Raw genomic sequence first — 23,911 nt, 5'->3', positions numbered from 1 at the left:
CACAGCATCACTCAAGGACAGGCAAGAGACCGCTAGCAGTCCAGCATGAAGCAGCAGTTGCTGCCAGGAAGACCCGGACATAACTTGCAGCTTCCAGTGGAGTGAGTAAATGGGGCCTGTCCATAATAAATGATAAGAGTGTAACCACAGCTGTCTGAGCAACAGGAAAAACAGCTCCTGACATCTCCTGAGGCCAGGCCCCAGGTACAGCTGGGCACACCACGATGAGCCAGGAACCAGGAACAATACAACACACAGATCTCTTGGCTGAGAGCTAGCCTTGTCCCTGGAGTCTGGGAAGGCAAAGGGATGTTACCAGAGCAGCACACAAGGTAAGATAAATGTTTATTAACTCTAGGTCAGGACCAGGACCCACAGGGTTATTAAAGCACTGTGCAGACAGCAGATGAGGGCAAGAGAGGAGAGACGCCACTCTGGAGGCTGCAGTGCATGACCCAGCACTAACCAGAGTGAGCAGGAGAGGTTCCAGAACTGAAGGGGTACTCAACACAGTGCTTGGGGTTGGTCAGTACTGGAGGTACTGAGGACTGTCCCATCACTGTACAGCTGGCCTTCCTAAGCTCAAGTGGAGCCTGACCAACCACTGGCTTCTGCAGGGGAACACAGCCCACAGGAAAGCCAGAAGTACAGCCATGAGCAGTAGCATTACTACAGAGGCCCCTTCCCCAGCTTCCCACCATTACTGACCCTTCACAAGGGCCAGGACCAGGGCATTGGCTCAGTCCCAGCCTAACCACTCTGGAAACATCACAGCCATTCCTGGTTTGCCATGGCTAGATCTTGATCCTGCTGTCTGTCAGCGCTGGTGATCGGCTCCAACTGCTTCCATGACGCTCTTGAACCCCTGCTCCCTGATCAAGAACAGTGCATGACAGCCTTGCAGGCCCAGCACTGCTGCTCAGTCCTAAAATGCCAGTGCTCGTGCACAGGCACCCAGCTGCCTTCAGCCTTTCCTGAGCCCTTTGCTCACCTCAGCAGCTCCTCCAGCTCCCGCTTCACCGTCCCCACCACTGGGGGCCCATGGTACACTAGTGCTGTGTACATCTGCACAAGCGAGGCTCCAGCACGGATCTTCTCCAAGGCATCACGGCCACTGCTCACCCCACCCACCCCAATGATGGGCACCCGGCCTGCGGGCAAGTACAGAGTCAGGACAGCAGGGGTGAGGGCAGGATGCACCCTGAGCCCTGCCCCTACCTTGTGTGAGGGCATACATCTCCCGCACTGTCTGTGTGGAGAGCTCTCGCAGGGGCTTCCCGCTGAGGCCCCCAGACTCCAGGCGATTTATGCTCTGGAGGCTGCTGGGGCGGCTGATGGTGGTGTTGCTGACTATCAGTCCATCCACACCAACCTGGGGGAGGCAGCAGCATAAAGACCCATGTGCTGCAAACAGCCAAGTCAACAAACAGGCTGACAGGACAGCTTGGATGTCCCCCAGCAACATACCCAGGAGTCATCCCTCACTATCTGCAGTCCCAGAGGTCTGGTGGGATGTACACAGACCCTCAGACTTACAGTGAAGCATAATGTGATTCCTCCAGCCAGCCAGAGCTGCAGGTCTGCTGTCCCTTCAAGGGACCACTGCTGTCTGGCACTGTGCTCAGGCAGAGCCAGAGGTACACACACCCAGCTTCTCGTCAGCCTCTCCTTATCACCACTGTGCTGGGCCCCCACCCCCTCACCTCACACACAACACCAGCTATGTCCTTCTTATCCTGCTCAGTGAGATCTGGAGCAATCTTCACCAGCACAGCTGGCTTACGCTCACATGGCAGCATGTCCCTCTCTGCCAGCACCTGCAGCAGGACACAAAGGAACAGCGTTTAGTAGGGGGTACTACCTGCATCCACAGCAACAGGCAGCACAGGGTCAGGTCCTTTTGTTCCCATACAGCACCAAAAGCACAGGGCCTGCGGTGTACAATACACGTGAGTCGAGGGCCCAGTCAAAACTGTGATGACTTGCGATGCCATGGTGTAGGTGGCTTGCAGGAACAAAACACAGAGTAGCGCCTCGCTGTTCATCTGCCTCTTGCTGGAGAGCAGCACTCCAGCACACAGCACTGGCTCACAGACTCAGTAGTTGATCAGAGGACATCTTGGTGGCTTCGCCCATCAACCCAGGAAGCCTCTCTCCTCCCTGCACTGGAGGTGCTCCTTACCCACCTTGGTCAGCAGGTCCCGCAGCTCACTCTTGCCCTGAAGGTCCCGCAGCCCCGGAGTATTTGGGCTTGACACATTCACAACCAGGTAGTCAGCCAAGGGGCCCAGCGTCCGGACTCCAGTCACGTAGTCAGCTGCAGCGTCCGTAGAGCTCTTGTTCTTGCCCAGGTTGACTCCAAGAGGCATCCCCGCTGGAATGCAGACATGCCTGAGCCAGTATAGAAGGTCCAACCACCGCCCAAGGGGCCAGAGTGCGGGACAAAGAAAGCCCCTGTACCAGCTAAACATTGAGATGAGGAGGAGTTTCCTACAGCTGCACCTCAGACCATCCTCCAGCCACAGGCCCACTGTGCAGCTGGCCCAGCCAACGTTTCCCAGCACCACCATCTCCAGACAGACCACTCATAGAGGCTGCCCTTGGAAAGCATCCAGTTGGAGCACTGTTGGCTTTACATACCTCCCTCGGCCTGCAACTAGCGTGGAGACCCCCAAACCCGCTCTGCCAATCCCCAAAAGAAAGCCTTAAGAGCTTGTCTCACCAGCTGTGAGCTTGAGCTGTGCCTCTTGGCGGGCCCGCAGCCTACGCTCCACTGCAGCATGGCCATGGCTGTTGAATCCATATCTGCATCAGAAAAGATGAGGCTCAGGGCTGGACCGGTGCTTGCCAGGCCCGAGCAGTAAGAAAGCGAGCAAGAAAGCGAGCAACAAGGGGCCCGGCCCAGCGCCCTGTGTCAGCTCAGCACACTCGGTCCATCATTCAGGGGACAGTTGGGAGCACCCACGGAACCCTCTGCATCCCCGCACCGCCATCAGCCCCTCCCGGCGGTTTGTGAGCCCCCACCTGTTAATGACCGCCTCATCTTCCACCAGCCGAAAGACTCTGGGTTTGGGATTGCCCTCCTGAGGCTCGGGCGTGACGGTTCCCACTTCCACAAAGCCGAAGCCCGTCCTGTACAGCCCGTCCACGGCCTCGCCGTGTTTGTCAAAGCCGGCCGCCAGCCCCAGCGGGTTACGGAACCGCAGCCCGAGGACGCGCACCTCCTGCGGGGAAGCGCCGCTAAGGCGGCAGCAGCGGCAGCAGCGGCAGTAGCAGCAGTAGCAGCTCCGGCCGCCTCCCGCACGCAACGCTCCGCGAATCCCTCACCGCCTCCCGCCCGGCGGGGCCGTACCAGCGCGGGGCCGTCGGGACGGGACGGCGGCAGAAGCCCGAGGGCGGCGGCGCGCAGGGCCAAGCCGTGGGCAGCCTCCGGGGTGACGGCGCGGAGCGCGGGCATCGCCACGGCGGCGTAGAACCGCTCGTCGCCCGCCGCCAGCGCCGAGCCCAGCAGCAGCCCGCAGCCGCCCAGCGCCGCCGTCAGCAACCGCAGGCGCCGCCGCATCAGCTCCGCAGCCCGAACAGCGCCCGAACACCTCCCGAACAACTTCCGAACAACTTCCGAACACCTCCCGTACACCGCCCGACCCGCGCCCTCCGCCACGCGCAGTGCCGCCCCGCTCGGCCCGCCGCGGGCAGCGGCGCTTCCGGCAGCCAGAGAGCGCCATTGGCGGAGAGCCGCCCTCACAGCCAATAGGAACGCGGCGGGCGGCCGGAAAGCCAACGGAAGCGGCGCCAGGGGCGGACGGGGCGGGGCCCGCAGGAGCGGCGCGCGCTGCTCGGCGGTGTCGAGACCGGCGGGACAAAAGATCTTCGCCCGTGGCACGTGACGCGCCGGTCCCGACCCCGCTCTCCATCCCACACGCACCCAGCACTGCCGCCGCTCCCCACGCGGGGCTCCCCTCCCACGCGCTCTCCGTACAGCAGCGACCAAAGGCAGCCGGAGCTGCTCGCAGCCCGTCTTTATTAGAACTGAAGGTACAAATCAACCGAAACTGCAAAGAGTGAAGTGTTATGTACAGGTACATTGTACAGAATAGGTCATATTGAGCAGCACCTCCACCTGAACACAACAGCCCCCCCTGACAAACCAACCAGGCCGTACAAACAGCTCCGCCAGCTTCCCGTCACCCTGCTCCACCCTCAGCCCGACCCCAGAGAGCAGCTCTCCACAGCTGGGAGCGCTGGAACAACAGATACAGAACATGGGGCAGATACAGCCATGGCAGCCAGAACCCACTCTGGTGCCCCACAGACCCACCCTCTATTCTCTCCACACGCACTTCCAGCAGGTTGTGTGAACGCGCTGCTGAAGCAGCAAACCATACGGGGCTGCTCCTGTCTGAAAGGGAAGCTGCCTTCCCCTCCCACCAGGCAGCGCAGCAATGGCCACAGGCGGCTCCCTGAGAGTTCCCAGCCTGAAGGAGCGGCTTCCAGCACAAACTGCAACCAGGTCCAGCTGGAGCCAGAGGAATGGCGCCAGGGTACCACAAAGCCTAAAGGGCAATACCGTGTCCAAACACAACGGTACCTCCTGCCTCTGCCCCAGTCAGTTTAAAACCTTACCACAGAGATAGACATCTCTCTCTCTCTCACCCTGGCCATACATACCATAAAGCAGAGCTGGGCAGCTGGTAGATAACACTCCCCTTGAAGCCAGAAACATGAGAAAGCCCTTTCAACCCTCATCACCTTTCTCTGTAGAAAGCACACAGCTGCCACAGAAACAGCCAGCAACATCAGTCAAGCAAGGCCTTTCTCTGTAGCTACCTAGATTGGTTGGAGCTGCTCTCTGCTTTCATCTCCTAAGAGTCTCCACAGTTCAGCTCCTGGAGCAACAAGGACTGGGAAGGCGATAGCATGTGGTTTAAGAACAGCAGGAAGAGAGCTCAAAAAGAAGTGTTCATTTGAGGTTAATACAGGAAACCAATCGAAGGAGAGTGTTTCAGAGAGAAGCAGCAGTCACAGCTCCTGCCCTTTTCATTGGAGTTGTAGCCCAATCAGTCTTATGTTTTCTTCTTTAGCTCCTCAAATCTCCGAGAAAGATCATCAAAGTCAATGTCTTCAGAGGCAGAAGAATTGGCACCAGCAGATGCTGTTGGCAGCGTATCTGGCACAGAAGGCAATTCAGGCAGTACAAAATTATCGATGGTATTAGGAGGTCCAACTCTTGGTTTTGGAGAAGCTTCTGGTTTGGGTCCAGGCCCTGTTTAGAATAAGAACAAAATAAACATTTTCACCCCACTCACCACCACATTAATCAAGCCAAAAGACAGAGATACACAGAACACCACTGCACCAAAAAAGCAGAACCAATGGCCAGCACTAACACAGCTCCATCTGTTTGAGACTCAGTGTGGAAAAGGTTTACACGGCTGCAAGGAGATGCAGCCATAGGCCGGTCACCCCATTCTACAGATATACTACAGACTTCCCCTTTGCTGCCACAGGTGAGGCTGTGCAGCTACAACTCCTGCACACCTGTATCAGCTGGACTACACCACGGGGACTCTAAATTCCAATTTTCTCCAATCCAACGCCTCCTAAAGAGACACAGAGATACCAAGGTATCTTATGCTCCCATCACCCAGTTGTTAAACTGAGGTGCACCAATTCCACTGCAGCCGTAGGTGCATCTCCGTCACACACCACCGCTACTTCAAAAAGGATTGTGAGGAATCCTTGCTGGAGATAGCAGGTGGCAGCTTCCTTCAAAACCTGCTCTGACCTGATCAAATGCTAGAGATAACAGATGCTTTCAGAACTTACAGAGAAGTGCACTGTGCAAGACTAGAGATTAACTGTGATCCAATTACAGTGCCTGAAGCACATCACGAGCATTCAGGTAGACGGACAGAGAACAACTCTCACTAGCTCTGCTCCGCTGCATTAATACAAACTTATCTGCCTCTTAGTGCCTGCTTTTCTCTTTCTGCTCCTTAAGAATATATTGCTTACGTTGTATAAAAACGTATTATTTAAATCCATTGCTTTCCCATTTTCTTCTGCAAACTCCTGGATTTGGTCTGACAAGTTAGCTTAAGCTAGAAACCCAGTCTGACTTCAAAGTCAAACTCTAACTCTTAAGTTTCTCAGACCCTTCCTGCGTGAGAAAATTCCTACCAGGGCCCTCTCCAAAACTCAGATCCTGCTCTCAAGACATGTCAAGTTGTACACGTTGTTCCATTTGGGAAAGCCTACTCACAAGGACACTACAGTCCCAGGCGAACCACAGCTCCAAACCACCTCCAAGTTCCCACACTTCGACATACCTGCCACCGATGCAGAAGCAGCATCCTTGTCAGCATCAGGCTCATCAATCTGAAAAAGGCTCTCTGTTACTATAGCTCTCCCATCCAGCAGGCACAGAATACCAGAGCCATACAGGCTAAGCTCATAGGCAACAGCAGCAGCCAGTCACGCACAGCAATGCATATGACATCCCCCGGCAAGAAAAATAAATAAATAAAGCCCCTAATTTTCAGTATACCCATAAAAATCTGACACTCCTCCCAAGGAGGCAGTGCTCTCATTTCCCTCCCTCCTTATCCATCAAAGCAACTTTACTGGCAATATTTTGGAACTAGATAGAGTATATCCACCACCAGATTTAAAAACGTTTCTCAAGGACGAAAGAGAGAGAAGGCTGTTCTCTTCCCTCACAGTAATACAGCAACTGCTTACTTTCACAAGCAATAGGTAAGCCCTTGTGACCAGCAGTGATGAAATAAAGGTGTCTTGGGTCTTGGACCGGTGGGGACAAAGGCTCAAAGCATGATCAGCTGTGCTGGAAGAACTCTCCCTACCTGGTGGGCTGCAATCAGTGCCACCTATCCCTACCTACTAACAGCTGCTGTGCCTGCATCTCCTAGACTTAAAGGCTTCTGCGTGGCTAGTGCACACAGATACTGAGCTATACTTAATACTATTCAAGGTTTGCAGAAAGAAGCACATCACCAACAGCAAAATGAGACGCACCATCATAAACTGCATGAAATAAAAGCATGGGAAAAAAAAAATCCGCTCCAAACTCTCCATTCTTGTCCCCAAGGACTGAGAAAAGCCTGTAGCTGCACCTACAGAGAATGAAGGTGGTAAAACTGTCACATTAAAAAAAAAAAAAAAGGAATTTGTGGGCCCTGTTCATTACAATGATTACAATGATAAGCATTTGACAACAGGGTAACAAAAAACAAATCTTGGCTTTCACAAGTTTTGGTTGCAAAGGAAAGAACTTCTCACCAGTTTCTCTCACCACATCACTCAGCTATTCAGCAAAATCAATACCAAGCACCACCCAAAAGCTCAGATGGTACGTTTAATGAACATCTGCATTTTCTGTAGCTACTACAGCCCTCAAGTTTCCCTCTGCTGCCTACAGCGGTGATTCACATCAGGCACTTACAGATTCATACGTTGGTGGGTTTGCTGGAATTGGTGGTGGATGAATGTTAGTAAAAGGCTGATAGGTCCCCACTGGCAGGCCACTGAAGTTCTCCTGTACATAGAGAAATTAAATAGTCAAATACCAGCCAATTCATCTGGGAGAGACTCCATGGGACACAATACACCTACAGCTATTATGAGAGAGTCAGAGAAAGCAGAAGTCTAAGATACATGCAGACGAGTACCCAATTTGGTACGGCTTATACTCGCTAGGAAAAGATTCTCAGGTATTAGTCAGACACAGTCCCCTGCAACAAGCTAAAAGGACTATTAGTTATTCTAAAGAACCAGCAAAACTAACACTTCATGCCTCACAGCATTAGAAGTACCAGGCCAAAAGCATAACGTACTGCAGCCAAGAACTTCTATTCCATATAGTCTCACAGTAAGAAGATGGACTTTTGCTACATAAAACTACCAGGTACAAATACTTTCCAGTCAGCAGGTGTGGGGCATCACAGTCAAAGCTCTCCAGAGGAAAAGGGCACGCTCAAAACATAGATGCTTACCGGTCCCTTTGGAGGTGGATAGGAGAAGGGAGGATTTGTTGATGGCATGGGCATAGGCATTGGCACTGGCACGGGCACTAAACCATCAAGACCAACCAGTGGAGCTGTAAATCCACCACCTCCTCCCCCTCCATGGCCGCCTTTCTTCACATCATCTGTGAATCCCACATCAATCAGATCTGCCTCAACACCTGCAGGGGCTTCAGCCTAGGAAGGGAAGAAGAAACTTTTCTGATCACAATCTTCTGAACAGCAGTAGATGCAGCATTTGTAACTGGGAAAGATGGGACAGGAACAGAAGGACAGAACAGACAGCAACCTTATTAATGAGAGTCAGAAAGGAGACTAGACAGCAGTCTTGTCTGCCTAACTTCTGCCATATGCTGGAGGACTTTGGGAAGTAGAAGGGATCCCTCTATGCTAAGGCTGTCTAGAAAACACCCAAGTGAAATTACCATAAACTCTGGTGCTACGCCATGACCTTATGCTCCACAGCTCTAACAGGAAATTTCAGTCACTGTAACGTGGAAGGGAGCCATAGACTTGCATGCGCCTCACTCACCATCACCACTGAGTCAGGTTCATAGGGAACATTGTAGTTCTTGGCAATTTCAATGAGATATCTCTCCACCAGAATCTTGGGAGGTGCCTCCACACTCAGCTTGTGCATCAGCTGAAACAAGAGTGCAGAGACGCTCATCAAGAACAGCGCAGAATGGCACGGCTCAGTCACAGTCAGGATCACCTGCTGTGGGGAGCACAGCGCAGTCCTGAGGAACCCTTCCCACCCTGCACAGCACTGCAACAGTAGAGGCTTCCGGCAGCCACAAGGCAGGGCTCTAAGCACTCTGCTCCTCTACATCCACAGGCAAGACAGCCTGGCCCCACCCGACAGGGACATCAGCACCAGGCTTCTGTGTTTAAAGGTAGGCCAATCCCCACAACTGTCACACCCAGCTCCACAGTCAGCCAGACGTCAGCCACCAGTCACGTGAACAAGGGGCAGAAATCCACAGCAGACTATCTGCTCTTCCAGCTTCAGCTGTTCTACCAGTTCATTACCCTGTCATTAACTGTTCCAATCTGGTTTGTGCGGCACAGCTTCCCGTACTCCTTGCTGTATTTGGCGCACAGCTGATCAGCAACCTGCAGCAGGAGAGAAACTCTGGGATCATATACATCCTTGCTTTACTCCCAACACGCATCCTGCATGATCTGCAGTCCCCACAGCCCTCTCCAAGTGGATGCACTTGGTTGCCCTAATTTCTGCAGCCAAGTGCACCCAGCTGAGCAGCCTTAGCCACTCCTAAGGCTTCGGGATTCCTTGTAGAAGTGAAACCTGGTATGTGGTCCCCACCTGCAGTGCCCATAAAAACGTCCTCTGCCTCAACGACAGAGTTCAATGCTCAATCTTCCAATGGTTTCTGGCAGTTCTACCCGCACCCTCCATGCATAACACACCTCAAACAACCCTACTCACAATCTTCAATTCAGCCACTTCTGACTGGAGTCGCGGTGCAGCCCAAATCAGCGTAGAAACTGCTTCTGCCAGGCCAGAGTCCAGCTCCCTAAGGAAAACAGAAGGAAATCCTATCTCCACACCACATACTTTGTTTTTGCAGCCCTCCACCTGCTTAGCCCAAATGTCCCCAGCCCTTCCTGTTGCACTCCAGAGTCTTCCCTGCCAGGGAAGAAGAGGTCTCTGGAGGTCCTAGGACACAAAATAAAAACAGGTGACCTTCTGTATTCCCAGTCTGATCCCAGCAGTATCTCTCCCTCAACCCAGAGGGGCCTGGACTCTCTCCCACACAACACCCTCTAGGACAGTACTTACTTCATGGACTGAATCAAGCCAAAGCGGGCTAGCAGTAGATCGCAGTAGAGCTCCAGGATCTCCATGGCTTCCACAAGGTAATCTTCACGGATGATGTGCTCCACACGAATCCTAGCACGCTCATCTTTTCCAGCTGCCAGATAATCTGCAATCTCCTTCCTTGCCTTCTGGGCCAATTCAGCTGCAGCACATATCCCCAAGGCCAGTCACTGTGCTGGCAAGGGCTACTGCCCCTACCACACATACACCCATCACCAACTTCCCTCTCCCCATCAAGCTTAGTCACAGCTAAGCGGAGTCCTTGTGTCTTGGTCCTACCACAGAAACTCATAGGGAAAAGCAGAGTTGTTTTTAGCTGCCAGAAACTCTCTCACACCTTTAATTTCCTTGTAGAGAAAATCAGAACTATGGGGAAAATGCCATCTATATCTAATCTCGTTCCATATCTAAACAGGGCAGAGCAGCCAAGTGAGGCGAGTCATCCACAGCACACAGAAATTTCACTGTGCAGGCACAGAAGGTCCAGGAAACAACCTTCTGGGCAAATGTGGATGTTCTTTCACATATGGCACACAGCTGTGATGCCACTCACCCTATCTGACAGGAAGCTGTATGGAGATCACACTAGGGCCAACCTATTCCTCTGGGGATCAACACACCCAGGCAGAGTGCAAGGCTTGGGTCCAGCAACAAAAAGCAAAGGCTATTTCCTACTTGGCCAGCAAAGCTCCCTTGTCTCCAGAAGAAAGAAAAAAAAAAAGAAGAAATCTTTTCCTCAAGTTTTGTGGGCCCCAAAAGTACCCAGGGTCACACCTACCCCCTCCAATACTCACTCTTCTTTTTCTCCAGCAGTTTGAGGCGATTGATGACAAGGCGCAGGTTGACACGCAGGCGCTCAGCCTTGAATCCAGAGCCCAACATGATGAGCAGTTTCTATGGGAAGAGAGGGGAAGATCATTGGTACCACTAAAGAAATAAGAAACAGAAATAAAGGAAATGACAGAATTTCACTATGACAAGAAACTTTTGTAAAAAAATCATCCCCCGGGCCAACACTGGAAGAGCTGGTTTGTAGCAAAGGAGCAGGAGCAGGCTGCTGGATCACGGTAATACCCAGCATACAGACAGCAGCCTGTGTACATTCACTGCCGTGTAGAGTACGTGCAGATCATTGAGCCGATCTGTTCAAACATCAGAGCAATTATCAGAACGCACAGAGCCAACTAAGGTCAAACAAACGCCGATACATAAAACTCTGTACTATTTCCACCTGACACCATGAAAAGTTCTGCCTGTAACTTGAATGTACTCCTACAACACGTCAATAACCTCACAGAGCTACACGAACGCCTCAGCACGAGCCGCCCGCCGCCGCACCGCTCCGTGCTCCTGACAGCCCCGTATCCCACCACTGCCCGCCCCACACAAGGAAACACCTCGCCCCGCCGACGCGAACCTCCCCCAGCAGAGCTCAGCACCGCCGGGGTGTCCCCACGAGCGGCGCTGCGCCCAGGAGCACCCGGAACAGCGCGGCAGGTCTGCTCGGCAACGAGCCCCTCCACCGCCCCGGCCCCACTCACCGCCGCCCCGCCGACTGCAGGCACCTAAAATGGCGGCGCGCAGCACCACCTCGCTACTCGCGGAAGGATCCTCCGGTCCGACTGCTCCCCGCTGCCCGCCTGGGGCACGGCCGGGCTGCGACAGAGGCCGCCGAGGCCGAACGGCTCCGAATAACGCACCGGCGCGGCAGCGTCCGCGGAAAGCGACGTGACGACGGCTGCGAGAGAGGCGAGAGGGACTACGTTACCCGGCGGAGGGACTCTCTCGCACCGCGTTTCCTGTTGCACCTCTCACTGCGCGCCCGCCGCTGCCTGGACCCGGCGCGGAGGTTCCGGCGGCGTCTCGTTCCGCTGCCCCGCCCCGCGCGCTGACAGCCGGACTCGTGGGGGCGGCCGTGAGAGAACGTGGGAGAGGAGCGCGCTCGGGGGAAGCGCCGCTGATCTCGGCCCGGGACGCCGTGCGTTTCCATTGGGGCTGTCCTGGCGGCCGCAGAGCCCTCCGTCCCGCCGCGCGCGGCTCGGGGCTCCCTGGGGCCTCCATGTCCGCGAATGGACACGGGCTGAGAACCGAGAGCTGAGAGCCGAGAGCCCCGCTGCGGAGCGCTGCTCCCCTGGGCGGGCGTGTGAGCCCGGAACGCGGGCGGTGCCGCTCCGACCGGCGTGACAGCGGTTCCTGCCCTCGTAGGGGAGCGGGGCCCGGCGGGCTCGGGCAGCGGAGCGGGGCTGTCCCGGCCGGCACCGCCGCGCCCCCATGGCACGCAGGTGAGTGTCTCCGGGGGGGGCTCAGCCGGGCCGTGCCCGCGCCGCGCGCTCTGGCGGCGCCGCCATTTTGCCGTCTGTCTGTCCGGCGGCCCTTTGTCTGTCCGCGGCTCCCGGCGCGGGCGGCGGCACCGGGTGAGGCAGGTCGGGCTGCGGGGCGGGGCGGGCGGGTGCCGCCGTTCGTTCCTCTGCGGCCTCCGGCCGGGTTCCTCTGCCCGTCCCTCTGTCGGGGAGCGGGCTCTGCGTGCCTGCGGGGGACCGGGTCGCCCGGCGCGGGGTCGGGCCTGTCCCCTGTGGGGCCGCGGTGCCAGCGGGACGGCGTCCGACCGTGGCGGGAAGCCGATGGCGTCCGGCGTTCGTACGGCCGCGGCCAGTGGGTTCCGTTCCTCTTCCTGTCCGCGTCTGAGGGAGCCGTGGGAACCGGGTCTCTCCTTCGTCGGCCGGAGGGCGAGGGCCGATGTTTCTCCTTTGTGAAGTTCGAGGGGGGTCGGCGCGTCCCACCCGTGAGGGACCCGGACTGAGTGACCTTCAGTGCCGGAGGGACCAGGCGGGGGAGCTGGGTCCGGACCGGCCCCGCTGCTGGCTGTGCCGCGCTGGCCGCACGCGCTGCCTGTGAAGCTGCGCTGCTCGCACGGTGCCTGCAGGGCCGGGCCGTCCCCGCGCTGCTCGTTCCAGGCCGCCTGCTGCTCGCACCTCGTGTGCCGCCGTGGGGCTGACGGTTCCCGATGCTCAGCCTCCCACACCGGCACCGCTTCTGCCTCTCGCTGGGTCGGTTCTGCGGTGGAGGTCATTAGGCTGATGCGTTGTTTGCCATAGGAGCAAGTGGGAGGGAGAAGGGTACCTGGACTGAGTCCAGGCGCTCGTGAATTGGGGCGTTCTGAGCTTTTTGTGTGCCAGGTACAGAATGGCTTAGTTTGAATTGGGTGGGGCTGCTCATGCATAGTAAAATGATTTCGGATTGTGTTGGACGTGGCTCCGAACGTGGCTGTGGTAATGCAGATTTAGCCCTGTAAGCAGAGGATGGGGAGTGACTGAGATGCTCAGGTGTGTTTGTCCAGTGGCTAAGAAGGTCCCAGTGGTGTGTGTGACGGGCTTTTCTCTTCTCAGGTGGGCCCTCTGCTGAGGGAGCGAACACACTGTGCTCCCAGGTCAGGGAAACATGTCCCGTCGGAAACAGACCACTCCTAACAAAGTTCACTGTGAGTATTACGTTACACAGCACCGTGGGATCCTTGTCCTAGATGGATAGTTGTGGAGTGAGAAGGGGAGGAGGGCAGTGATGAAAAGATACTGTTTGTGGGAAATGGTTACCTATGGTTTTGTCTTAGGGCCTGTAATAAGAATTCTGTACGCCAAGGGAGCTGTCAGTGTCCTGGCAAGGCAGGACAGGGATAGGCTTGAACAAACTCTGTAAGGTAGGTTTGTGCGCACGGGGCCTGTAGTTCTGCTTTGTGTTCATACTGTCACAAGTGTGAGTTAGGCTCTGGCCAGTTCTTGGATAGCAAAGAAAGTTCTAGGTAGAGTGGTCTGAGTGTACAACTGAAGTCTGGGAGCCCTGGCTGCTTATCTTTGCTCTATGGCAGGCTCAAAAGACTGGCTTGGACACATCATCTAAGCTCACTGTACCTCAGTTTTCCACCAGATAACATTAATTAAGCCATTTGCCATTTCCTGGCAGGGAATGGGCAATGACTACATCAATTAATGGACAGATGTGATTTGTCTGGCCATTCCTAAGCTGAGAAGACAAGTGTCTTTCTCCAGCGTTGTCAAGGTCCTAGCATTTGCTGGGTAGAGAAAGGACTGAAGATGCTGTACATCAGCATTTCTTGTGGGTAGGCTGTAGTGAGGTATTAGTGGAGCCATATGGATGTTCAGCTACAGAGGGGCGTCTGCATGGTTTTTGTTTGGCTGGTTACTGAGGGGAGTTGAGAGTCCGAAGCTATGCCCTGGAATATGCCCAGCTTTGTAGATGGATAGATGTCTGAAATATGGGTTTGAATAAAAAAAACAAATCTCTGCTTCTGGAGACATGTGAAAGCAAGGCTGATTGAGATGAGGAGCCTAAGTAGTGCTCTGCTATGGTAACTGTCAGGTCTGTGGGACAGAGAGCTGCCTGCTGCGGCTGTAGCAACTGGCTCACTTTGCTGATGCTGCTGGCTTGCCTGTCTCTGTGTGTTTCCTTGTGCTGCCTTTTTGTATGGATACAGCAACAGAAATCCATGCATGCTGTTCTCTGTGTTAGAGGAAAATACATCCTGATATAACTTAACACTTTGCACACTGTATGAGTGTACTGGCGAGAATTATCTCTGTCTGATTTGAAAGCCCCATAGCCTGCAAGTGCTAGGCTTGGAAAAGCTGACATAGCTTTCCTTGATGGCCGGTATCAAAGAATTGAGGGTTGACTTTTGGCAGCCGTTCTGACTTGTGCTTTCCCACTTCTGCTTCCTGTGTGCTGACTACAACAGTTGGTGGAATACAGCTTTGTACAGATTTGTCTGCTTGGAATTGTCTTTATTAGATAAACTTGATGCATCCTGTGTTTTCCCCTGCAATGCCAGTAACACATCTTCTTTCCACACACATTTGCTTTTGACAGTGCCTAGATACTGCTTCTGCTGTTTAGATTAGATGTATATAAAGCATGTACTTACTCTCTCAGCCCTGTTGTAGAGTTACGGGCTCTCATCCATAGAGACTAAGGAGTACAACAGCTTCAAAGCTTTATGTTGAGTTTTCATGGTGTTTAGATGGGCTATTATCTCTTCTCCACTCTACTGCAAACAGTTGTGTTCTTTAGAAGCTTGTACTGTTAGATACATGAACTGTACGTGCTTTGGAGTTTGGTCGTCATGTACTTTCACATCATTGCTTTTTTTATCTGCAATGCAAATGATTGTATCACCAGTTTGGGTGTTGGAGAAACTGTCTGACAAAGACGCTACCAGCTGGCACGAGGCTGAGGTGTGGCATCTGGTCTGCCATAAAGGAAGTGTGGGGCTTGTTCACCACCTTACATGCAGTTCTTATCTGCGGATAAACTACTTGATAGGAGTCATCAAGAGCAGCAAAGTAGGATCAGAAGAAAATAGGGGGACTGACAGATAGATGAAAAATTGCAATGGTGATGTCTCCTCCTTGGGATGGAAATCTTGTCTGTCTTATGATGAACACCACCAAATCGTTGGGACTTCTCTGTCTACCTAGCCTGCTGTGTATCTGGAGGGCCCAGAATTGCCATGCAGTGCACTGGTGAATGACGAGGAAAATCGGAGAGAGCATCATCTCCAAGATGTGGGTGAGCCAACAGGCTGAGACATAGCAGGCACGTTACTGAAACTTCTTGGGACTGAAATTGTTGGGAGGAGAGGAATAAAAGGGACAGCAGGTATGCACCTTTTTATGCAGTTGTCTGCAATTGGGATCAGATCTGGCAGGCTGCGGGGCTTGGGAAATGCTTTGTGGATTTGTATAAATGCCACTGTGAATACCTAACAGGACGAATTCACGAGCAGATGATGCCTACTTCTTCCTTGCTTGCTGCTCTGTTATCTTCCTTCTCACATTCACTTGTGCAGGCAACAGCTACGTTCTCCTGTCCTTGGCTTGTTCATTGCCGCCTCTTGCCAGAGTTACTTTCCAGGCTCAGCATGGCCCCCGTTTAACCTTGCTCTCACAATAGCATTTGCTATCTCCACTTAGCACAGAAGTACTTTGGCATGCAGAGTTGTGTGGTTACAAGTCAAACTATTTTAAACAGAATTTGGTGTGTAAGGAAACTCTACTCATTGCAGAAACAACAGTAAAAAATACTTATTATCACAAGCACGTCACTGTGCGCGATTGCCAGTCTACTTGTAGTTTTCATTGTAGACGTTTCAATTTGGCAGGGTGCAGCAAATAATTGGCTTGTAATAATTGAATTTTGTGTTGCCATGTGCTGCATTAAAAATGCTTTTATCTGACAATATAGTAAGAAACAGAACTGCAATACTGAAGTGTACTTATTGCATTGCCCATTCCTCACTGAACTGAAAAATGCCACGCAGTTGTATTGTTCCTGTGGAAGTATCTTCATTCATTTGGTCTTTATTCTCTTCCAGACTCTAAGGTATAAAGGTACCTTCTCTCTAAGCAATTAATCTTCTGATCTTGCTTCAAGCCTGTCCTTTGCTGCAGTGTCACTCATCAGCTGTAGGTTATTCCACTGTTCTTGAGCTTGCCGGGAATTCTGCTGCAGGTATTAGAGTGTGCTTTTGTTTCTTCTTCCTGCTATCCCATGAGCTGCTTTTCTTTCTATGGCTTCTACCTTTTGCAAATGGTACTTATTTTAGAGTTCTTGAGAACAGTATTTATTAATCAAATTAAAATCCACTTCCTAGCTTTATTCTGCGTGGTCCCAGAATCCCATTAATCCTCAGTTTCCCTCTTCCCACTGGTATCATTAGATACTATATATATATGCACACACTTTCTCTCTGTGCTCTTCAGTATTTCTTGAATTCTGCTGCCTGTAATACTCCCAATTTGAAAGGAAAGTATTTTTCAAGAAATAGCAGCCAGCATTCAAAGTGAGCAACTATTGTTATTTGCATCAAAATCCTCGGTTCTTAAAGGGTTCTGTGGACTGCGGTTATTAACACTTTCAATTGTTGTTTTTCATTGCAGTAACCGCTACAGCAGTGTGGACAACCCAGAATAGCGATGGGGCAGGTGGATTAGATCCACAGTGGTGGACAGACTTGCAAATTTCAGGTCCAGGAAAGGAACACAGAGAAGACCTACATGAACAGGGACCTTAAACTGATGTACAAGGAGGGAGTAAAGTGGCTCGTCTCTGAGAGACTTTTCTGTTTAGGAAGGTAGACAGGGGAATGATGCAGTTTGTTTTGATTTTCGTTTTGTGGATGGTGGAGTGAGGTTATTTGTTTGTGTGTTTATTTTCCAGAACACCTGAGAGTTATCCTGCACTCACACAGTTCAAGAAGGGAAGGGCTAAGGAAAATAATCATTTTTGGCTGCGAAGCTGATACACCATCAGATCGTAGCAGTCATAACTGCCCCTGTTGCGCAGTACCGCAGGGCTGGCCCCTACCTCCACAGCTGCTCTCCTGGCATCCCACTTATTTGCAAGATTATGGAGTGGAGAACTGAAAAGCAAAACAGAGGCAGTTGTTTGACTCTCACTGCTCTACATCTCTAGCTGCTTGTGGAAACAAATACAGCAACTTGTTTTGGTGTTGTGGTCAGCCTACAGCCCTTCCTGTATTTAATAAAGAAACTTCTGGAGAAGAGTCTGTGAATTCAATATTGAGCATAATGTCCTTTACTGATAGTGGTGATCCTAAAGCTGTTGCCTGTCTTACTCCCTTTCTACAGAAATGCAAATGTATTCAAAGTGGGGTGGAGGTGGGGGTGTGTTTCTATGTGTGTGTGTGTGTGTGTAGACAATAAAAACATAACCCTGTACCTATCAAACGCTAAAGTTCCAAAGCTTCACTGATGTTGGCCTTAGTCTGTCAGTAGATGAACTGAGCACTCTTCTCCAAGTTCTCCCAGAGACTCTGTTAGTAGAATAAGAAATTCTGCATAAGGAAAATAATAGAGTTTTTAAAAGTTTATTTTTCCCCACTTCTGTGATACCTTTTAGATACAAGGTGGTGGTTTGGTTAATGATTTGCATTCCTGGCTGTAAGCTGATGGATGGTTCCCCACACTGCACTGAATCAGTCCTGATGTGGTTGTGTGCGTGTTATACCAAAAGGCCTTGGGCAGACACGATTGCTCTGCTGGTTGTTGTGATTGGTGTTAGAAGTAGAATCACACAGTCTCAGAATGGCTTGGGTTGGAAGGGACCTAAGTGATTGTCAGGTTCCACCCCCTGCTGCAGGCAGGGCTGCCAGCTGCAAGGTGAAGCACTAGGGCAGGTTGCCCTAACCCTAACCCATCCACCCTGGCCTTGAACACTTCCAGGGACAGGACATCCACAGCCCCTCTGGATGTCAGAAACTTCCGAAGGCCTTTGAAATCTTCCATAAACTATTGCTCTTTAAAGCAATGTTGGAAACTTTGAGCTAAGCGCCAGAAAGGCGGTATGATGTAAATATGGGGCAGAGCTGGCTGAAGCAGTTCAGCATGTGAAACGCACCTGTCCCTGTAGCAGGATGGTGCGCTCCCCGTGAGTCATGGGTGCAGTTCCCTGGTTGATGCCAGTTGTGGCCCTATACTAGAAGGGGCAGTATTTCATTGAAAGCTGTGCTCTGACCGTCTTTGCACTGCATCTTAAATAGTGTTTCTGCATTTATGCTTTGAGTAGTTCCTGTGAACTTAGAAATGTTGATCCAAAAGCTGTAGCTGTTTGGGAACCAGCACCTTGCCCCAAGTGCTCACAGCTCATCCTCTGCTAACAGCGAGTCTTAACTGCCTGTAGAACAAAGTCATTTGTTTGTTTTAATGTGAAAATTAGTGTCTGACTTCTATAGCTATTCCCTGCAACTGGAAGCTTCACAGAGGCTGCTGTAGGAAGTTTTCTTTCGGAGGAACTCGGATAATTGCCTTCCTTCAGTATGTTTTCTGTTGCCTGTTCTCATGTTGAGACGAGATACAAATAATTACAAAGAGAAAAACAGACTGTATTTAGAATTTAGTTTAACCTAATGTGGGAATAGTGCAAGCACTGATGTCTGTGCCTTTCCAGACCCTAATACGATCAGATGACTGATATAATTAGTGTGACTGTCCTGTTGCAGTACCATCATGCTGCTTGTGGTAGCATCTAAATGATTTAGAGAAGCTATGTAGCACCACGGCTGATTTGGGATGTTGTCACCACCCCTGCATGGCCTTCCCCCACCTACAGCTGTGCTGTCACCTGATTGGTTGCCTGGTGAAAGTGGAAGGCACATGGGCACATGTGGCAGGTTTGGAGCCTTGCAGGATTTTTACACACGACCAGAGTGGTGTATAAAGGGTGTGCGGAGAGCAGCCTGCCACCATGCACATCCACTAGTGAGACGTGGGCACTAGACTTGTTTCAGCAGGTACAGGAGGCTGGAGTTACAGGGCAGGGAAGCACAGAGATTATTTAAGTGCTTTCAGAAAGGTGACTTCAGAGGGTCTGCACATTGCAGGTGAGCAACCCCACACCTGTCGCATTTCTGGCAAGCTTTTGTGAAATAATGGAACAGCACCAGTCTGACTTTTTGTCCTTGTGGCTGCCAGGGGAGCAAGTCTTTGCAGGGCTGGAGGAGCAAGCCCGCCAAGCCATGATGAAAAACAGCTTTCCTGGAGCTCTTGTGGACCAAAGGCCAGCTATTCATCCACTGCAAGATCGCGATTTCAGCAGCAGTGAGTTCTGCCCCTTCCAGTAATTGCAAGGTAGTGGACTGGAGAGACTGACAGGGTGAGGTGAGGCTAGGTGCTACAGAGCAGGTGGGAATTCTCTGAGGACCATCTTACCCATCTTCTACTCTGAGTTAGCCCTTGATTCTTGTGCTGTCGGCTCTGTATCAGCCAACAGTAAGAGCAGAACTGCCCACTAAGGGAAGACAAGCCCAGAGCCAATGGCCACAATGCAGACTGAACAGTAACCTCACCACTAGAGTTCAGTCCCACAGCACCGGAGCAGAATGGTGACAGCACCGGGCTCTGTTGACAGTCTAGTGATCATCAAACAAGGCCAGGTAACAGGCCAGATTCAGGGACTTCATGTGGTGCTTTGGGGATTGAAGTACTCCCTGAGTTTAAATGGGGCCCCCAGTCTTGAGTGTGAGTTGAGGCTCTCGGTGAGGCTAGTTGGGCAATTGAGGTCTGTTAGTGCTGTCAGGGTCCTGACACTTGGAGTAACTGCTTTGCGTGTTCAAGGTGGCAGTGATGATGAGGAAACCACCCATGATGAAGTTTCTTCCCACACTTCAGAGGAGGATGGGTCAGTGCCAAAGGTGAAGAAAGAATTGGAGAATGCAGAACAACCTGTAGCTGGAACCCCACTAATGAGAGAGAATGAGGTAAGTGTGTACTGGCACTGCAGTCACATCAGTGTCCAAGGGAGAAGGGCTGGGCACTAGACATCACTCTCTACTCTTAATTTCATATTCATTTGTTCCCATAATCACCTCCTCCAAACAACATCTTCTGCTTAAAGGAGATGGTTTTGAGGTGTTCTTGGGCTGCCAGGAACAGGAGACAGCAGGGACAAACTGCTATTCTCCTGCCTGGACAAAATGGCTGTGAAGTCTGTCTGCCTCCTTCAGTTCTTGTACCTTTCCCTTCTGCTACAGAGCAGGCCTTGCCTACTAGAGCCACCATGCTGGCAAGATCGTGGGTGCAAGTGGAGGTCATGAGGCTTCTGTTTCTTCCTCATGAGACAGCAAGAGCTTTGCTAAGAGGCTGCATTAAGGAAGTTTCAGACCGTGAGAACTGCAAACCAGCCCCAGCGAGACTGGGCACTGCACTTAATCTGGGCCAGGCCATTGTGCAGTGCTCACTAGATGCTAAGGGAGGGTGGGTGGCTGCGTGGAGATCAGTATGCCTTACACCAAAATGGCTTTCCTTCCTGTAGGTTCCTGAGAGCTTGAATGCTGACTCCGTGCTGGGACTGTCAAAGTGTCCCCTCTGCCAGTTGGAGTATGAAAGCAGAGAGCAGCTGATTGCTCATGTATACCAGGTAAGGGATGGTTCCAGGTAGTGTGATGTCTGTGGCCTTAAGCACCTCAGCTGTCCCAAAGTCAGAAACAACCCTGGGCAAGGAGCATGGTGTGACTTTGTTCTGATCTTTGCAGTCACAGAACTGAGCTTCTGTCTAGGATGTGAGTGAAGTTTATAGCAGATAGTCTAGAGAGAGTGCTGGGGAAAAAAATAAGCAAAGCACCAGTCTGGGATCTGGAGAACACAGCTCCATCACAAGGCAGTCTATGCAAGCAGTTGCAAGCTGAGATCAGGCAGTTGCTTCAGATTAAACACGGAAGCAATTCTTAGACCACTCAGTGCAGTAAGCTGATCATTCAGCTCTTTATTCTGTCCCTTTATCATAGTTCCTACCTGTGGAAACAGCTGTTCTTCCTCTGAAATGATTCCGGTATTGCAGTAAGTCTGTGCTGGGAACTCAGGTTTTGTTGTCAGTACTCTTCACAGCACATCCATGTCTGCAAAAGAAAGAATGAAGCAGAGCTGAATTGGCAACTTAACTGTACCAGCTGATTGTTTCTAGCTGCCATCATAGTGAACTTTTCCTCACCTGCAGGCTGCCCACTGTTAGCGTAGTCATGCTCCTCAGATGCGTTTCTGAAAACAAGGGTCAGATCTTATGATCTCTTTTGGCCCTGCTTGTTTCTCTCACACTGCAGTGGAGCTGTAGAAAGGTCTCCTTGCTGTTTGACCTGTAGCATCCCAAATGTCTTGAGCTAGTCCAGGAGTTATCAGCTGGAGGATTTACTGTTAAGTGATCCAGTTCCAAGCGGTTGAACTAGATTGTCCTATTCATTGAGCACACCTCAGACTGGGCAGGAAGCTGGACAGTTTGTAACTAACAACTCTATGGTTGTTTTGCAGCACACTGCAGCTGTGGTGAGTGCCAAGAGCTATATGTGTCCTGTATGTGGAAGAGCCCTCAGCTCACCGGGCTCCCTTGGACGACACCTCCTGATCCACTCAGAGGACCAGCTGTCAAACTGTGCAGTGTGTGGAACACGCTTCACCAGCCACGCTACATTCAACAGGTCAGGGTCACCCTGTCTGGTGAGTGAGCGAGGGTACACACAGAAAAGCTTAGGTGCATTGCCTTAAATGATGGAGGAATCATATCCATGCCCTACTTGGAGCCATTTGTGAGCACCCCCAGTGACTGAGATTCTTTACTCTCTTCATCCCTGCAGCTCCACATCCCATTCTAAAACCTGTGATCATTGCTGCTGGAAGGCTGTTTCTTAGCTGTATGAAATGTAGCTCTGTTCAGAGAGCGCTGGGGTCACCTGTCACTGGAGAGAACAGTCATTACTTCCCTTGTCCAGCAGTCCATCACCCAGTCTATCTGGGTCTGTGCTGCCCAGGCGGCGTCTCTTTTCCAAAGCAGGACTACATACAGAAACCAACATGTTCCTCATTTACGTCCTGCCTGGTGGAAGGACACCGACTAGGCAAATAAGGCTGAAAGAAGAAGTACAAAAATGAAAGGGAGGAGCAGCTTGCTGGTCAATCCCTGCCTTTGCACTCTTCTAATCCAGATACTGCTCTGGGCAAATCCCATTCCTACTCCTGTGTATGATGTTGCTTGATTTTTAGATATTCAGATGCATTTTGGGGCACCGATCTCTGTCATGGGCTCTGGTAGGAGCCTCCCTATCAGTCTGAGGTGAGGACTCTTCCATCAGTACTAAGTCTCTGACGCTGCTCTTTCTGCTTTCTAGTGAGAAGCTGACGGAGGTGCTCAGTGCAGATCGCCTGCCTGTGCCACAGAGCGAAGGCCCCTCCGGCGTCAGTGGGAAGGACATTACCTTTCACAGCCCCGTGTACCCTGCAGGCATCCTCCTGGTATGCAACAACTGTGCTGCTTATCGGAAGCTGCTGGAGGCGCAGACACCCGGCATGCGGAAGTGGGCACTTCGTCGGCAGAACGAGCCCTTGGAAGTGCGTCTGCAGCGCTTGGAGCGCGAGCGCACCGCCAAGAAGAGCCGGCGGGACAATGAGACTCCCGAGGAGCGGGAGGTGAGACGCATGCGGGATCGAGAGGCAAAGCGGCTGCAGCGCATGCAGGAGACAGATGAACAGCGGGCGCGGCGGCTGCAGCGAGACCGAGAAGCCATGAGACTGAAACGTGCCAACGAAACTCCAGAGAAGCGGCAGGCCCGGCTCATCCGGGAGCGGGAGGCCAAGAGGTTGAAGCGGCGCCTGGAGAAAATGGACATGATGCTGCGGGCACAGTTTGGCCAGGACTCCTCTGCAATGGCAGCTTTGGCCGCTGAAATGAACTTTTTCCAGCTGCCCGTGGGCAACGTGGAGTTGGAGAACCAGCTGCTGGGCAAAATGAGCTTTGAGGAGCAGAGCAGCAGTACGGTGCATTGAGCTGCAGCCAAAGACTGCCATCTCCGCTGCCTCTGTCACAGACAAACCAACAGGCTTCCGTGCTCAGGGGGCTGCTATGGCTCCCGGATCACACTCCTGCATAGGTAGTTCTTCCTCCTGCAATAGGAGGAGAATGGAGCTGACAGATGTCTGCCAAAGTAGCTTTGGTGGAAGCAGATTCGGGCTGCAGTCTGGGGGCCAGCCATAGCCTTCAGACAGTGGGAAAATAAATTAATGTTTCATGTTTATTTAGCCCCCTTCTTTATCTTTTGTGCTTTATCCTATTCTTGGACCCTCACACCATTAAGTGGGTTGAGGCTGCTGCAGTTCTGCTATCGGTAAGATGTTCTGCTGAACAGAAACTTGTTTACTGCAGCATAAGTTACGGAGATAAGGACAGGGATAGTCCACCACTCCTCCGGAAATAAATACTACTCTGTGTCCATAAAAAGGAAGGGAAAAAACATGAAATCTCCCTGGAAATGGCTGTGCATACCCTTTATGCTAACACTTCCCTTATGTGCTTCCTTGTAGCAACATACATGGGAAAGCTAACAGGAAGCTGAATTACCATTCTAAGAATCGTCAGTAACAGAAGGGCTGACAAAGACAGGTGAGCAGGGAACAGTTTATTAGTTTACAAACAAGGCAGTTTTCTTTTAAACAGCATTTCAGGTTTGCAAGTT

The 23,911-nt window shown here is 51.9% G+C and overlaps 3 protein-coding genes across 26 annotated transcripts; 1 reads left to right on the top strand and 2 right to left on the bottom strand.

Annotated features, from left to right (window-relative positions):
* Nucleotides 1-328: 328 nt before the first annotated feature.
* On the bottom strand, nucleotides 329-4,028 carry DHODH (dihydroorotate dehydrogenase (quinone)). 2 transcript variants are annotated; one of them, XR_011904981.1, is made up of 9 exons: nucleotides 3,353-3,608; nucleotides 3,025-3,224; nucleotides 2,723-2,805; nucleotides 2,187-2,374; nucleotides 1,704-1,817; nucleotides 1,219-1,372; nucleotides 992-1,151; nucleotides 709-872; nucleotides 329-611 (listed from the first exon to the last, which is right to left on the bottom strand). XR_011904981.1 is itself a non-coding variant. In XM_072346306.1 (8 exons), exons 1-8 carry the CDS (start codon nucleotides 3,560-3,562, stop codon nucleotides 818-820), a joined length of 1,164 nt encoding a protein of 387 aa, XP_072202407.1. In that variant the 5' UTR covers nucleotides 3,563-4,028; the 3' UTR covers nucleotides 329-817. The 2 variants fall into 2 exon arrangements, 1 of the variants encoding a protein (XP_072202407.1); XM_072346306.1 differs by having other exon boundaries at nucleotides 329-872; nucleotides 3,353-4,028.
* Nucleotides 4,005-12,017, bottom strand: IST1 (IST1 factor associated with ESCRT-III). 9 transcript variants are annotated; one of them, XM_072346281.1, is made up of 10 exons: nucleotides 11,654-12,009; nucleotides 10,680-10,779; nucleotides 9,847-10,027; nucleotides 9,493-9,580; nucleotides 9,075-9,158; nucleotides 8,575-8,685; nucleotides 8,013-8,219; nucleotides 7,463-7,555; nucleotides 6,330-6,378; nucleotides 4,005-5,263 (listed from the first exon to the last, which is right to left on the bottom strand). In XM_072346281.1, the coding sequence occupies exons 1-10, from the start codon at nucleotides 11,873-11,875 to the stop codon at nucleotides 5,064-5,066; spliced, it is 1,335 nt and encodes a 444-aa protein (XP_072202382.1). In that variant the 5' UTR covers nucleotides 11,876-12,009; the 3' UTR covers nucleotides 4,005-5,063. The 9 variants fall into 9 exon arrangements, with proteins under 9 accessions (XP_072202382.1, XP_072202380.1, XP_072202385.1 ...); XM_072346279.1 differs by having other exon boundaries at nucleotides 10,664-10,779; nucleotides 11,654-11,974; XM_072346284.1 differs by having other exon boundaries at nucleotides 11,427-11,684.
* Nucleotides 12,018-12,031: 14 nt separating this feature from the next.
* On the top strand, nucleotides 12,032-23,473 carry ZNF821 (zinc finger protein 821). Of its 15 annotated transcripts, none has more exons than XM_072346293.1 (9): nucleotides 12,121-12,167; nucleotides 13,272-13,363; nucleotides 13,493-13,579; nucleotides 15,375-16,407; nucleotides 16,836-19,514; nucleotides 20,031-20,173; nucleotides 20,728-20,832; nucleotides 21,717-21,883; nucleotides 22,571-23,473. In XM_072346293.1, exons 5-9 carry the CDS (start codon nucleotides 19,346-19,348, stop codon nucleotides 23,223-23,225), a joined length of 1,239 nt encoding a protein of 412 aa, XP_072202394.1. In that variant the 5' UTR covers nucleotides 12,121-12,167; nucleotides 13,272-13,363; nucleotides 13,493-13,579; nucleotides 15,375-16,407; nucleotides 16,836-19,345; the 3' UTR covers nucleotides 23,226-23,473. The 15 variants fall into 15 exon arrangements, with proteins under 15 accessions (XP_072202400.1, XP_072202394.1, XP_072202395.1 ...); XM_072346294.1 differs by having other exon boundaries at nucleotides 13,493-15,555; nucleotides 16,271-16,407; XM_072346296.1 differs by having other exon boundaries at nucleotides 13,493-16,407; nucleotides 16,836-17,029; nucleotides 17,116-19,514.
* The last annotated feature ends 438 nt before the right edge of the window (nucleotides 23,474-23,911 follow it).

The sequence above is a fragment of the Excalfactoria chinensis genome, chromosome 11 (genome assembly GCF_039878825.1).
Source record: "Excalfactoria chinensis isolate bCotChi1 chromosome 11, bCotChi1.hap2, whole genome shotgun sequence".
In the NCBI taxonomy this organism is placed as follows: domain Eukaryota; kingdom Metazoa; phylum Chordata; class Aves; order Galliformes; family Phasianidae; genus Excalfactoria; species Excalfactoria chinensis.
The sequence above is the reverse complement of the archived record's forward strand: the minus strand, read 5'-3'. Positions and strand labels throughout refer to the sequence as shown.